At 35.7% G+C, this 14,243-nt stretch overlaps 1 protein-coding gene across 1 annotated transcript in view; it reads right to left on the bottom strand.

The window, feature by feature from the left end:
- DIAPH2 (diaphanous related formin 2) overlaps positions 1–14,243 on the bottom strand; it is a 265,682-nt gene that overhangs the window by 190,404 nt on the left and 61,035 nt on the right. The window contains exons 14-18 of the mRNA XM_063313683.1: positions 13,812–13,930; positions 13,017–13,081; positions 12,103–12,207; positions 10,381–10,692; positions 8,681–8,795 (exon numbers count right to left, since the gene is read on the bottom strand). Coding sequence (XP_063169753.1) covers positions 8,681–8,795; positions 10,381–10,692; positions 12,103–12,207; positions 13,017–13,081; positions 13,812–13,930 — 716 coding nt within the window. The remainder of the gene's footprint in view (positions 1–8,680; positions 8,796–10,380; positions 10,693–12,102; positions 12,208–13,016; positions 13,082–13,811; positions 13,931–14,243) is intronic.

Raw genomic sequence — 14,243 nt, 5'->3', positions numbered from 1 at the left:
CTGATGCAATAACTCCGTAAATTATTATACTTAACCTATTACATTAAACATGGATATTTGGTAACCAATTCTGAAGGTGTGTGGGGGCCAAACACAAGGCTTTCTTGACAACATGTGGCCCTTGGAACTCAGTCTATGCGCCTCTGATTTATTCTGAGAAGAAAAGGAACATATTGTGCTAAAATGTGGAGACCACCACTGCTCGACTCCATAGGAAGTGACAAGCTTAATGCCATGAAGCAGAAATTGCTTCTGCAGATTTCTTGAACTTCTATCCTTCTCAAAGAAATTAGAAAGGTTTCCTAAAACGCTTCCAAGATAGACTCAATGGATTTGTGACATATTTTGTGATGATGTAGTGATAGAAGGAAAGGCTTCTCTGATGGCTGTTTTCCAACTGCCTGTTGAACAAAAGAGGAGCTCAGTGTTTACAAGCGTCACTATGGCTCCAAGCACTGGTTTGGTTGGGTGTCAGTGGAATGTTGCTCCTTATGGAGTCCCTTTGTATAAGGATGAATGAAATGGCAACTGATGCTCTCTCAATCAAAATAGACTCACATCCCCCTACAACAGAAGCAGGTGCGATCAAGCAGCTAGTGTTTGCCCAGTGGCTTCTCAAACAAAAACTTTACACAAAAGAGAGAACATGCAAGCAATGCCTGGGAGGCCCACACAGCAAATCTCTTCAACAATAGCCCAGCTGCAGTAAAACCACATCCATCATTCTTAAGGTCAATTTGCAATCCATACTCTTCTACAGGAAAAAGAAAAAAAAAAGTTGTAAAAGCTCAGTGAGAATAGGGTTCAACATCTAGAGATCATGTTTGTTACATAGTAATTTTTTAACACATTTACTCTTAATGATTTATATCTTAAATAAAATAGGGCAATAAAAGAGGCGGGGGGAGGACAAAGAGATGATCAAGACTGCACTCCTTTGCAAAATTTCTTGGCAGCAAGGTCTATTGAAAATCAGTGGGCCTTGCTTCCAAGTAAGCATCCATCAGATAAGGCTACAACAGAAAGAGTACAGAGACATTATTTGAATTTTGGAAATAACTTTATAAAATGGGTAAGATCGATTTATACTTCACAGAAAGCACAAATAACTGTTACTGAAGATCTGACAAAACTGTGAGATGCAAAGAGGAACAAGACAAGGATGTCTACTGTCCCCTCTTGTGCTTGTTTTGGTTCTTGAATATTGGAAAGAGATATAAGACAAGATGAGAGGATTGTGGGAGTAAAGGTTAAAAAAGAGACTTATAAGTTAAGGAATTGCAGCCGACTTGGTGTTGCTTCTGGAAGATCCTCTAAGGGAATTGAAATATTAATGGGCAGATTAAAAGTACTTGGTGCATTAGCAGGTTTTAAGATTAATCAACAGAAGATGAAGATACTAACAAAAAATATGCAAATAGAAGCTCAAACAGAATTGATGAATAAAACATCAATAAGATTGAGAAGAAGGTAACATATCTGGGTATCAATATCACAAATATGAATTGTATGTTATTTCAAAATAATTATGTTAAGACATGGAATGCAGTTAAACAGATATGTTAAGATGGAAGAAAAATTGCCTAGAATGTATAAAGGCACTTCAAATTTATGCTGGAAATGTGAATAAGAAGAAGGGACGTTTTATCATGTTTGGTGGGCATGTAAAAAAGCTAGAAAATTCTGGATTCAAATACATACACTGATTCAGAGGATTTTAAAGATTAATATACAATTGAACCAGAGGTTTTCCTTTTGGGATTGATGGACAAACTGTTGGAAAAAAGTCACGGAACTCTTTTTATACATGATGACTGAGGCAAGATTATTGTATGCACAAAGATGGGAAGATTTGGCATTACCCACAACAGAGGAATGGTTGGTGAAGATGACGGAACTTGCTGAAATGGCTAAACTGACTTGTTTGATTGGAGAAAAGACAATATCTACATTTATTGGTGACTGGAAACCCCTTATGGACTTTCTGTGTTAAACAGAAAAAAAAATGAATTTATGATTTATGGTTTTGATGATTAGACACAACAGATTATAGAAAGAAGAGAGCTATGTTGTAACCATAGAGTAAGAGGTAAGTTTATAACTGTACTTATAACTGCTGTAAAGAAGATTGGAAGCTACTTCTTTGCATTTTTTTTCCTTTCTTCTCTATTTTTTTCCTTCCTTTCACTTATAGCTTTCTCTTTTATTTTTTCTTCTTTTCTTCTTCTCACTTTATATTAGTTTGTATTAGTTTTTAAATAAAATTATACAAAAAAGAAAGAGAGACAAAGAGAATTCCAGCCAATTTCAGACATACCCACAGAGAACAAGCAGGTACACCTCAATATATTTAGGAGCTACATAAGACACTTACAATAACTACAAAAAAGAAACAAAACATAAACTTTTAAACACTCTCAACTAGAATCAATAGCAGATTTATTTATAACTTAACAGGAAAAAAATATTCTAAATATACTTTGAGACACAGTCAAAAGTGCAATTTAGATCGAAATCTAGCTTTAAAAATGTTTTGTTTTAATGTAGCATGGCACTGTACCACTGAGTTACCAGTAACTTAATGGCAGAATACTGAAGTCACAAACACATGCCGCTTCATCATCATTCATATTCTCATTTAACATTGGTATAACCCGGGTACTCATCTAGTTACATTTTCACCCTTGGGGATTCATATCTGCTTTGCTTCAAACGATATTCCCCAGGTATAAATTAACTTCCCACTTAGCCACTGTTATCTGTCTGCCATTCACAGACATAATGGGGTATCTGGCAGGCTGGGAAAAAAAAAAAAAGGAAAATCCAAGCTGGAGGTATCAAGCATGACCTATCAGAAGATCAAGAGAGCCATCTGCAGTTTGAAACCCAGATGACTGTGATGGTTATTTATTCTTATGTTCCCATCAATCACCTTTAGAGATTTCAAATTCCCAAGTCAGTCCCTGCATCACAGCAAGCATATCGCCCTTGTGATTAACATCCATTTGCAACTTCAGAGCCAGCCTTGTTCACATCTGTGCCCTCGTGTGGCTTTCATGTAAATCAGAGAGCATTCTGTCTGCACAAGGAAGAGCTATGCTTTGCTTTCTCGTTATGGGATGAAGATGTTTGCATTCGTTCTAGCACTTTCTATCTCTGTCTCCTCGAAGATGAATTGTGCAATTTAGGATATTTTAAAGCAAAAAGCTGTTGTACACAAATTCCTGAATCCTAATCAACGTCACCACCTTGCACCTGGACAGACTTGAATATTATTTTAAAAGCTGTCAGTTTCAAAAGCCGGACACCAAGCAGGTAAACTTCAGAGAGTTATTGTCGTAGAAATAGGCAAAACCAAAAATGTTGCAATTTGTTTGTTCATATTCATAAGTGTGAGTAATCTACGTTCTGGCAAAGAAAGTGAGGAGGAGCAAGTGGCAGCAAGTTATGTAAAAGATGACAATAATAATACAATAATAATAATAATAATGTTCCAGAATCTGGTTAAATTATACACCAATTAGTAACTTATTGGTCCATAAAACAAACAATTCTTTAGAGTGCTACTATTATCTTTCAATGGCAAGGTGAGGCAAACTGAGGTAGATATCACATAAATCTTTAGAGTAAAGATTTAATTTGCTGAGTAAAGCTGGATAATCGGATTACAATTTGCAGTAAAAAGTCAGAAATGCTGCTAAAGAGGAAGTACTCTGGATCATACTGGTGACCCAAAACCAGAGAATAACAGGCTAACTGGCCACTTTAATTTAATGTTAGCAGTTTCTGGTTTTCCAGTTCTAATAGTAAATATAAAGTACTACAATTGGTCAAGAAAATGGTATGGGTGATTCTATGTAACTCAACAAGAATTAAACTTTACTCAAATGTAACTTTAGTTTACTTCATATATTTAATGCACTAGATTCACATGAAATGTGAACTTTAATGTATTTACTTTAAGTACAATTATGGCTAGGTCTAATCTAGTGAATTAATCTAACTGTCAAGAAATTAGCCTGCATACATGAACTAGCTATATCCTGGTCATTTGTACCAAAGAACTGAGAAGATACATCTTAAATCTCAATCTCTCTCTCTCACACACACACATACACACACAAACACTTTACGTATGTTTCTAACAATTCTACATTATATTTTTTTACCAAATTCCTGTAGAGATTCAGATAGTTTTCAATAATGCTTAATGACACCAGGTCAAAGAATACATTTCCATTAATCAGCTGGCTTTTCTATGCAATATATATAATGGGCAAAATGTATTGTTAATATTAGTAGAGATATTCTAGAAGAGCTTGGTAATTAACTGCTACCTGCCATGATCAAACACGATATATGAAACAGAGGCATGTTATCCAAGATATTCAAGAAACTGTTTAGTAGAATAAACTAACAATTGTTCAGTGTCTTATGCACATATATCTCCTTGATAAATGAAAACAAATAAAATATACTAATCAATGCAAAAATGATTAAATTAGTACTCTAACCATTTATAACTGATAGCCTCCTGCTAAAACATCTGGGCAAGCAAACTGAACTTCTAAAAAAAAAAAAAAAAAAAGACACTGGAAAATTTCTGTCAACATCTACCTTGCAAAAAATGACTCAAAAAAGAGTTTGCATTTATCCAATATTCTTTAAATACAGTGCAATAGAAGACATTTCACAAGTCCATTACTTAAAAGGATAAATCACACTGTAAAGTCATAATGTAACTTTTATTAACTCCTACACAATTAATATGAATATGGTCAAATATAATTCAGGTTCCCATCACCTTCTTCTCCCCCCTACCCTATTTAAATATGGCTCTTTTTCTTTAATGAAGGGACAGTTTTCCCCAAACTCTATTAATTACCAGAGTAAAGTCTATTTTATCTGTAAGCTTTCCCAAGAATATCAACTACACAAGGCAATGTTTAAAGCAGACACGTAGTGGTTTACTTATTACTGGAAAGGTACATGTCTTTCCAGGCAGTATTAGAACTGATGAAAGAGAGACATATGCTTGATAACATTCAGCAAAATATCCTTGGGAAGTTTGACCAACTATAGGTCTCAACTACATGCAAACTATGTGTTTTTGAGCTGAAATGTCCTCCAGAGAATATGTAAAAAAAAAAAAAAAGCAAACTAGAACTCAAGGTACTTTTCACCTGTTCAGAGTTTGGTTTTAAAATTCAAAAAGACAAATAAGTTTAACCCAACTACATCTTACTGACAAAAAGCAGTCTGTGAGTAAATTACATGCTCAAACAGACTTTTCCATAATCTGTCCAAACCCAGTTGTGAAGAAGTATTCGTCAGAAAGCGATTATCAAGAGAATGACAGCAACACTGTAAGTCAACTTTGCTGACTTACATGTACAACTAACATGTTTAGCTTTGCTTTTTAATCAGTTAGTAGGTTTCAGTGACTCTTTACCTGATCTGGGCAAAATGATTTTACACTGAGAATCAAGAAGTAAAGTATAATTGAAATTCTGGAGAAGGCTAATCAATCTATTCCAAGTGAAAATGGTGAGAACTGCCAGGAACTGCCTTAACATTCAAAGTAACTGTAGAATTTAGCATGTATTTATTTAAAATATTTGTATTTCTACTTAAAAAAAAAAAATAGACAAACACTGTAACTCAGTTACTTCACATGCAATGCACAAAAAATGTCTGGCAATATTAGCTTTTATCTATCAAAAAGAGATGAGCCAGAATTCATCTAGAGGTTCGACAAATTAAATACTACGTTCACAAATCACTATAGTGAAATATTTTTACTCGGATACAAAAATGGATCTTATGTGTGGGAGTGTTTTAATGAACAGTTCCTCCCAAGGCATACATTCCAAACTGAAGCTGAAGAGGCTTTCAAAGCAATTCTGTAATATGTCACAGTGGGTCTGATTGCTTCATGGACCTCCTGTCTCCGATCTCCCCAGCCAATCTGATCTTGCAGAGTTGGCACACTCTGAGTTCCTTTAATTAAACAGTATCTCTCAGGACTCTGGAAGCGCCCCTTCTCTGTAGCAGCGGCTGCCCTCTGGAACTAGGTTCCCCCCAAGATCTAGATGGCCCCCACTCTGTTGTTGTTTGGGAGAGCCATGAAAACCTGGCTGTCACCCAGGCCTTTGGTGAGGAAGAATGAGATTCCTTGCTTCATCATGCTTGCCATCTTTTATCATTTCTTTTATGTCTTATTGATTTTATTGTAATTTCTTTGTTTATTATGCTACATTGGGTCTGCTGTTCAGACAAATCAGAGCAGAACAAATTCCATGAGAACCTTCTCTTTATCAGTTTGAGCCACAGGCAGAACTTTCCTTGTGCCTCATACTGAAATATATTTTAATCCAAAAGCACTATTTTCGCTACTGCTCGTAACACCTTCAATTATTTCAAAGGCTGTATATAAAAGATTTAAATATTTCCATTACTTGCTAGACTAGATATTATAAAAGCATCCCTCAAAAGTAAAGAACCTGAAATCTTCTCATATGAGATTCATATATACAGACTTCCTCAAGAAGTGGTGGACTCTCCTTTTCTGGAAGTGTTTAAAACAGTAAATAACCACTTATTGTGACAATGGATCCTTCTACTGGGCAATAGGTTGGACTAGATGACTGCCAAAATATCTTCCAGGCCTTACTCTATTATGTCAGTTATGCAGCTGTAGATTGTCGTTGTGCCATGAGAACGAAAGAAAAAGAGAATGGTATCGTTTTCCAAGTGTGTTTGGAAATTTGTCAGTAGATCTAGAATAGGTTAAGAATAAATTAGCACCTAAAATGTTCCCCCACACATACACATTGACAGCAGAACAAAAACAGTTGAAGGATTTGCCAGTTTCCCACTAAATTAAGGAAGTCTAAGTAGGAATACTCTAAAGAGTATTTTCAGGGCATGTAGCAGACAGCAAAAAACCAAGACAATTAAAAATAAAAACAAGAAACTGAAGCACATTCAACTGTACCCAACGGTTATGCAAATCATGTAAGTAAACAATTCTGTTAGATAGCAAGGGAATACTTTTTGGGAGAATTAAAAAAAAAAAATTGTAAGTCAAATATTATTGGAGCTCCCACACCGTATCTTGTGCCTTGTTCCAATTTAAGATGGTTTCATGGAGTTAGAAGCATGTTTAGCATGTTTGCATAATCAAGATCTTCTTGATAATCCATCAGTGTTTGGATTCCTGAAGATTTCAATCTCTCTGTGTGATGACAAATCTATCACAGCAGGTATTGGGTGGTGGGAGGTGTGGAACCAAGGTTAAGGTGAACTGGGGGGAGATGTGAGGGCATGAGGCTTTATTGGTACTATGACTGGCAGGGGTAGACACGGTGGGAATCCGAGGGTAGACCGCACTCGGGGACATCGGAGACACCAGGAATGGTCCCGATGTCTTGCCCTCAGTGTTCACCCTTGGGTCCAAAATGCAGCAGTGCGAGCATGTAATGCCCGTGTGTCCTCACTGCTGCGTGAGCTGCATTGGCTACCAGTTGGTTTCTGGGTACAATTCAAGGTGCTGGTCATTGCCTGTAAAGCCCCTCATGGCAGAGGGCCTTGTTATCTATGAGAATGGCTGTTTCCCATGATTTTTGCCCATCCAGTACATGCAGGCAGAGTCCCCTCTATTAAATGTTGTCATTTTCTGGGACAGAGAGCATGCATTCTCCATTACCGACCCTGCCCTCTGGAACAGCATCCCCCCAGAGATGGTGCCCAATCCTTAGGGTTATGGAAGGCTCCTGAGACCTGGTGGTGTTCTCAGGCCTCGGGTTATCTTAAGAGCCCCTGTCATATGGGTGGGGTTTCTATGTTTTATTATGGTTGGTTTTGTCTGGGCTGTTTGACTGTGTGATTATGTTTTTGTTTTAAATTTGATATTGTATATTGTAAGCCATCCAGAGTCTTTTGGAATGGGACAGCTATCACTGTAACAACTTGCAATGTTTTGCTTTAGGGCAGGAGAGAAAATTCAAGCCTACCATAGCCCAGGAGCTACTATTATGCTGTGCAATTTACACAAAAATGTTTCTTGTTTCCAAAGGCTAGAATCAGTGTCTCTGTGTATTGCATATCTTAGGGTACACAGTAAGGTTTTAAAATCAGTATCTTCTATATTTCTGTCACCCAGGAAACACAAGCTGAGCTTACACAAGAAGAAACTTAACGGTTTCCATTCAAGAATGAGGAAATAAAAGCTTCATTCCATTAGCTATTATAAAACTGAAACAATCTAGGATTCCATCCTGTTTGGGAGAATGTTATACTGTATGTCGTTCATTCTTCATGTCCTAGGAAAGAACTTGTCTACCCTGTGACCTTGTGCTTGAGTTTCTACTATGTACTGGTCCCCTAAATCACGGTGTTTCTATTTTGTCTTTTAGGTCTAGGATACCCAAAAACATTGAGATGATTCTTCTTTTCTCCTTAACCTCAACTTCTTCCCTCCCAGGGAATAAATAGTATGTATTCTTACGGCTGTCTCTTTCCTGTCTTATCTCCTAGCTCTCAAAACTTAGTCCTTATGGTCACAGTAACAGTTTTTTTTTTTTTCCCACAATTATCTCTAAAGCATCATCTACACAATATTAGTATCAATCCACAAATCCATCACTGACAGATCATTTAAGAAAAGAGAAATAATTACCCTTTGTCTGTGTGGCAAAAGTGAGTGCCAGCTTGGCAAACAGATCTGGATTTTCAAATTTTTCGTCCTTAGCTTTTACCCAAAAACAATGTTCTTGTATTTCATGAGGTTCAACCTGAAATGAGAATGAACCTAATTATAAACTATCAATTTAAATCACGTAACCTTCCACAAATTATGACAGTGGCAGATCATTATATCTGCACAGCCTGCAATCAAAGCAAATTATTCAGAGATTTAAGTTTTCAATCTTCTCCATCAAATAAGAAACAAGACATTAAAAAGGGGACAAAAACGTAAGTATTCTTCAAAAAAATATGATAAAATCTGCTTAAATAGGAGTGTGGTAGCATCTTACATTCTACCTATCTGATGGCATCGAGCTGACCTTGAATGCTGAGCAGGACCTAGTTAATATTTGGCATAGGAAACCAGTAAGAAATCCTAGAGATATAGACAGGAAAGTAAATATATATATATATATATATATATATATATATATATATATATATATATATATATATATATATATATCTCAGAAGAAGGCAATGGCAATGGTAAACCACTTCTGTATTGTTGCCAAGAAAACTACACGGACTTAAGTCTTTTAGCATAACTGGCATTTTAGTGCATCTGGTGTTTTAAATAAAGGTTTAGAATAGTGTCTAACCCCTTTTCCTTTGCAGAACCCACACAATAAAAACTGAGTGTGTTCTAAGGAGCTCTTATTATTATATTCCTCCCTGTTTGCTTCTCAAAATGTAATCCAGTGCATTGGAATTACGTTGCTATATTGAACATTACATTGCTAAAATGAAGATCTATTCAAACACACTTTCCAGCTCATGTCCAATAGGATAATAATAAGTAGCATTTATAGATCTGAACTGCGAGTCTGGCAGAATGTTTACTGTGTTGTGCTACGCATTCATAACAAATGCACACCTTAGAAAAGGATAATCTTCAGATGTTCCTGCCCTAAACTTACATAATGTTATATACATATTATCAGCTTCCTACTGCTCATCTACTACAGTAGAATACATAATAATAAACTGATCTACAGACACAACATAAATCATTCAAGCAGAGCCCGGAACAGTAAATTATTAATAAAAACCAAGCAAAAACAGATGCTTTCCAATATCTATATTCTTGAATTTTATTCTTCATATAGGTGTAACGTGTGCAAAATGTGTTAAGGTATTTCCCACTTTCACCCCATGGAGAAATCAAGGTTATTAAAGCTAAAATTACATCCCCTGCCCCAACAGACTACTACAGTCTGCCTGAAACATTTTTTCTATTAAATATGGTATTATAAACTATGTTATGTCCACAATGGTTTATGATGAGTTTTAAAATATTTTATTGAGTCTATACCGTTCATGCCTGAGGGAAAATAATAGACGACATTTATACAGATACATAAAACAGTGATCATGTCTGTCATAGCTCTAAGTAAGAGCTCCCAATATCCTTTAAGAAGATCCCCAACCACTAACAATTTTTAACAAACAGTGTGAAAGATTAATATATCGACAGTCCATGGAAAAATGATTAGCTTCAAAAATGAACAAAGATCTAACAACAGCATTCGTATATTCGAAACTAATTCAGCAGCATGCAGGGCTAATCTTTAAGGCTAGAAAAAAGATAGGGAACTGAGGACAAGCATTCAAGATGTTTGATCTAGATACCTTTGACCAGTTGATTCTCTTCATAGTCACTTCTGGGCTGTATTTCTTCTTTGGTTCCATCCCAAAAGGCAGCACTGGTGTAGTTACTAGAGGAATGCCACCAAAAGCAGGTGGAAGTCGTGGGCCACCAAACATAGAAAGAGGTGGTGGTGGAGGTGGCCCACAACCTCCAGGTAAAAGAGGAGGTAGTGGTGGTGGTGGAGGAGGAAGGGCAGGAGAAGCGACACCATGTGAAAATGGAGGAGCGGGAGGAGGTGGGGGAGGTGGGGGAGGAGGGGGAGGAGGAAGAACACCAGATGAAGATACAGAACCCTACCAAAAAAAAAAAAAGATTTGGGATAAGGAGAGGGGGAAGAGGAAAAAAAATGTTATCCACATGCTGTAAAAAGTACATCATGAAGTTTCATTTAGATGGCCATCTGAGAATCTTCTCATTCTAGATACCTCCCAACCATGATGCAAGTTCACCCCATTATGTTCTGCTACATCTTATTCAAGCATTTTACTGAGATGAAATCCTTAATGAATGAGAATATGGTCTTAGGGGGAAAAAAAATCATTTTCAAATCAGTGCAGTTATTGAACAGAAATGGGTTATATTTTTGGCACTTCATTACAGTAAGAAGAGTCATGTGTAACTTTGGTAAGGGTTCCTTCACATTAAAACAGATCAAGAGAATTAATGAAGTGACATTTGAAAACAAGAAAAAAGGTCCATTAACAAAAGTCAATTCCAAGGGTTTTAGGATATTTTTATCTATGTGTTATTCATAGAACTGCTAGAGAAGAAGCCAACTGGCTGAAACTGAATTATCATCCTAAGGTTCCCATATTTAAAAATTTACTACCTCAGAAAATCCATTTTCTAAATTAGGTTAACTGTACAGGCAGGAAAATTAGGATGAAGATCCTCCTGTAAGTGGCGATTCTTAATAAGCTTCATTTCTACTAGCAAGGTAACACATGGGAAATTCATTATCTGAACCAACATAAGCTTTCAGCGATATTGTAAGACCTTATGAGGCCCTGAACAAAACAACAGCATGTCTTCTTTTTGTAACAACTCCATAAATTGAAAATATATTCATTAGTATTCTTTTTTTAGAATAAACTCAACCAGAACAAATAAACTTTCAATGACAGATAATCAAATGGCTAAATGTTCATTCTTTGTATTCAAACTGCCTATATAAATTAAAATTAAAGATGAAATTTGTTCTTTCTTTTAAACCCTTCAAATTTAAATACACCTCTATGTTTGTAACAATGTTTAGTCTCTATTGGTACTTAATCTTAAGTATCAACAATATTAATAACATTTCATTTTTAGGCATATTTGGTAAGCATTTAAATACATTAATATAATAATCAGATTTTAAATAAAACCATTTAAAAAAAAACCAAAGGATTCTTGTGCTTAATTTCATTTTGATGCTCAGAATTATGGGTCCTTCTCAGTTACATCTGAGTACTTTTGCCAAAATGTACTTCTGTTAATGGACCTTTTTTCTTGTTTTCAAATGTCACTTCATTAATTCTCTCGATCTCTTTTAATTTGAAAGAAAGTAGAAGAAACCCGCATGTCTGCCTGCCTCAAAGCAGTGAAATAACGTTTCTTCTCTTCTTCCAGACATTCTTAACATATATTTAGCCATTAGTGCCCTTTCTCCTTCAAATCAGCAATCATTTCAACAGGGTAAAGATGCCACTGAGATATGTCACCTGGGTTCGCAACTGCTGGATTTCAGCTTCAAGTTCTCTGATTTTCTCTTCTCGTATCTGAAGCTCAGCTTGGGCTTCCTGCCTAGCCGTGAATTCTTCATCAAACTGCAATGATCACCAGTATGGAAATAATAATTCATCTTTGTCCTGACTTAATACAGCTACACAAGAATGAAAGACTGAGCAAAAGAACTGTGTCTGGCTTCCTGGACTAGTTAAAATAATGCCAGGGATGTGGAGGGGTGGGCAAGGCAGTCACAGCAAAAAGTATCTTGAGATAGTTTCTTTCATATTCCTATGGATTAGCAGTAGGCTTTTTCATTATAAATGTTTATTAGGTTAAGCAACAGAAAGTATTATTTATACTAATTAATATATGTGGAATTGCCCCAAATGATTAACTGGAGATGGGAAACCAAGTAGGGAGGAGTTAAGAGTTCTTCACTTAACATATAACCCCTGGCTATCCATAGAAATAGGTTTGAGACAAACAGGAATGTTTATCTTAAAGATGAATTGGCTAAAGCTGTTTCCTAATAGGACAGGACAGGAGATAGTATGTTGCCCAGAAGAGATATTTAAGACTTTAAGCTAGGATAGAGCAACATGGAAAAGACAGACAAAAGAGTTCCTAACACACCAACTGTACCAACTTCAGTTAACATCTAACTTCTGTCTGGTTGAGGAATCATTCAATTATTAACTTAAATAATTAGTTTAATTTATTAAATAATCACTAATTTTCCAAGTGCATTCTTTTTTATCATATCCATGTACAGCTGTATTCCCATAAAAGCGTAACAACATTAAATTCTGAAATCTATGACCTTTTTTTAAAAAAAAGTAAATTATGTAAAAATATTTCAATGAAAGGTTTGGAAAGGCTGCAATATGAGGAATTGTTTTATGCCTACCTTTTTGGAAAAATCTGCAGCTTTTTGCTCACTTGCTTCAACTTTTGCTTTGTCCACACAGCTATCTGAAAGGATTCAAATTATAACGCCCAAGATAAATACTATTTTAAAAGTCAAACATGTACAACGTCATACAGAGACAGCATTGCTTCCAAGAGGAAGCAAACAGTTTTTAAAATTCTCTGGATTAAAAAAAAATGTTCTTGAACAGCCTGAGATTTGTTTTATAAAGGAATATATATATAAATAAATATATAAATATTGCTGAAATACTGAAGCCTTTCCGGGATTCTCTTTTCTCACCAAAACTTTTATTTAAAAAAATCACATATGCCTATTTTCATTTTTTTTACATTTCTCTAAATATTCAGAAATAAAAATAACCCAAATCAGAAAAGTATTGCAGCTGACAAAAGCTAAACACATATTGATTGTTCCTAAAACTCTGATGATAATGCATTCATTTCTAATCTCCAAATGCTCCAAAATCAGTGAAATTTCTAAATGGATATGGAGAATGTTTATATCCAGAATAAACAAGAGATAACAAAGCACTGAATCATTGACATGTGCTGTATATAAATTCCGCTAAAAAAGTAGGAACAAAACAAGTGCCTCTTGGTCTCAGCAGTTGCAATAAGAATGCTTTTCCCCACCCTCCTTTCACTGAAATCAAGAATGCTTAACTTTAATGGCCCACTTCTTATCTCAGAAAAGCTGACCATATTTTTTTTTTTAAAATCTTAAATTATAATTATGAAAACACTGAAAACATAGTAAAAAAGTTGTACTTACCCACAAGATGTGTGAAGTCTACATCCAACCTTCCTCTACACTTGAAGTCAGGATCCATACCACTGCAGTGCAATACTATCTGTGAAACACATTCTTCTATTATCTTGTAATACTGAGGGCTGGTGTGAAAAATAAAATACAATCATTTTCGTGATAGAGAAGTTCTAGAGGCACACTTAAAAATGAAGAGTCACTTTGTCTATCTGGCAACCAGGATGAGATCATCCATTTTCAAGCATGTGACAACTGACTGATTCATTGTGTTTTATTTGTGTTAGTTTATTAATGTAGATACTGAGTTTTCCTAGCCCACTCATCCTGCCTGCTCCAGCAGGATGGGCATGCTCTGGGTCCCTCTCTGAAACAATGTTATCTTGTGTGAAGCAGGAAACATGCTTTCTCTATAGCAGTCCCTGCTCTTTGTTACAGGTT

The sequence above is a fragment of the Candoia aspera genome, chromosome 12, assembly GCF_035149785.1.
Source record: "Candoia aspera isolate rCanAsp1 chromosome 12, rCanAsp1.hap2, whole genome shotgun sequence".
NCBI classification, from domain to species: Eukaryota; Metazoa; Chordata; class Lepidosauria; order Squamata; family Boidae; genus Candoia; species Candoia aspera.
Note: the sequence above shows the minus strand (reverse complement) of the source record. Positions and strands in the feature narration are given on the sequence as shown.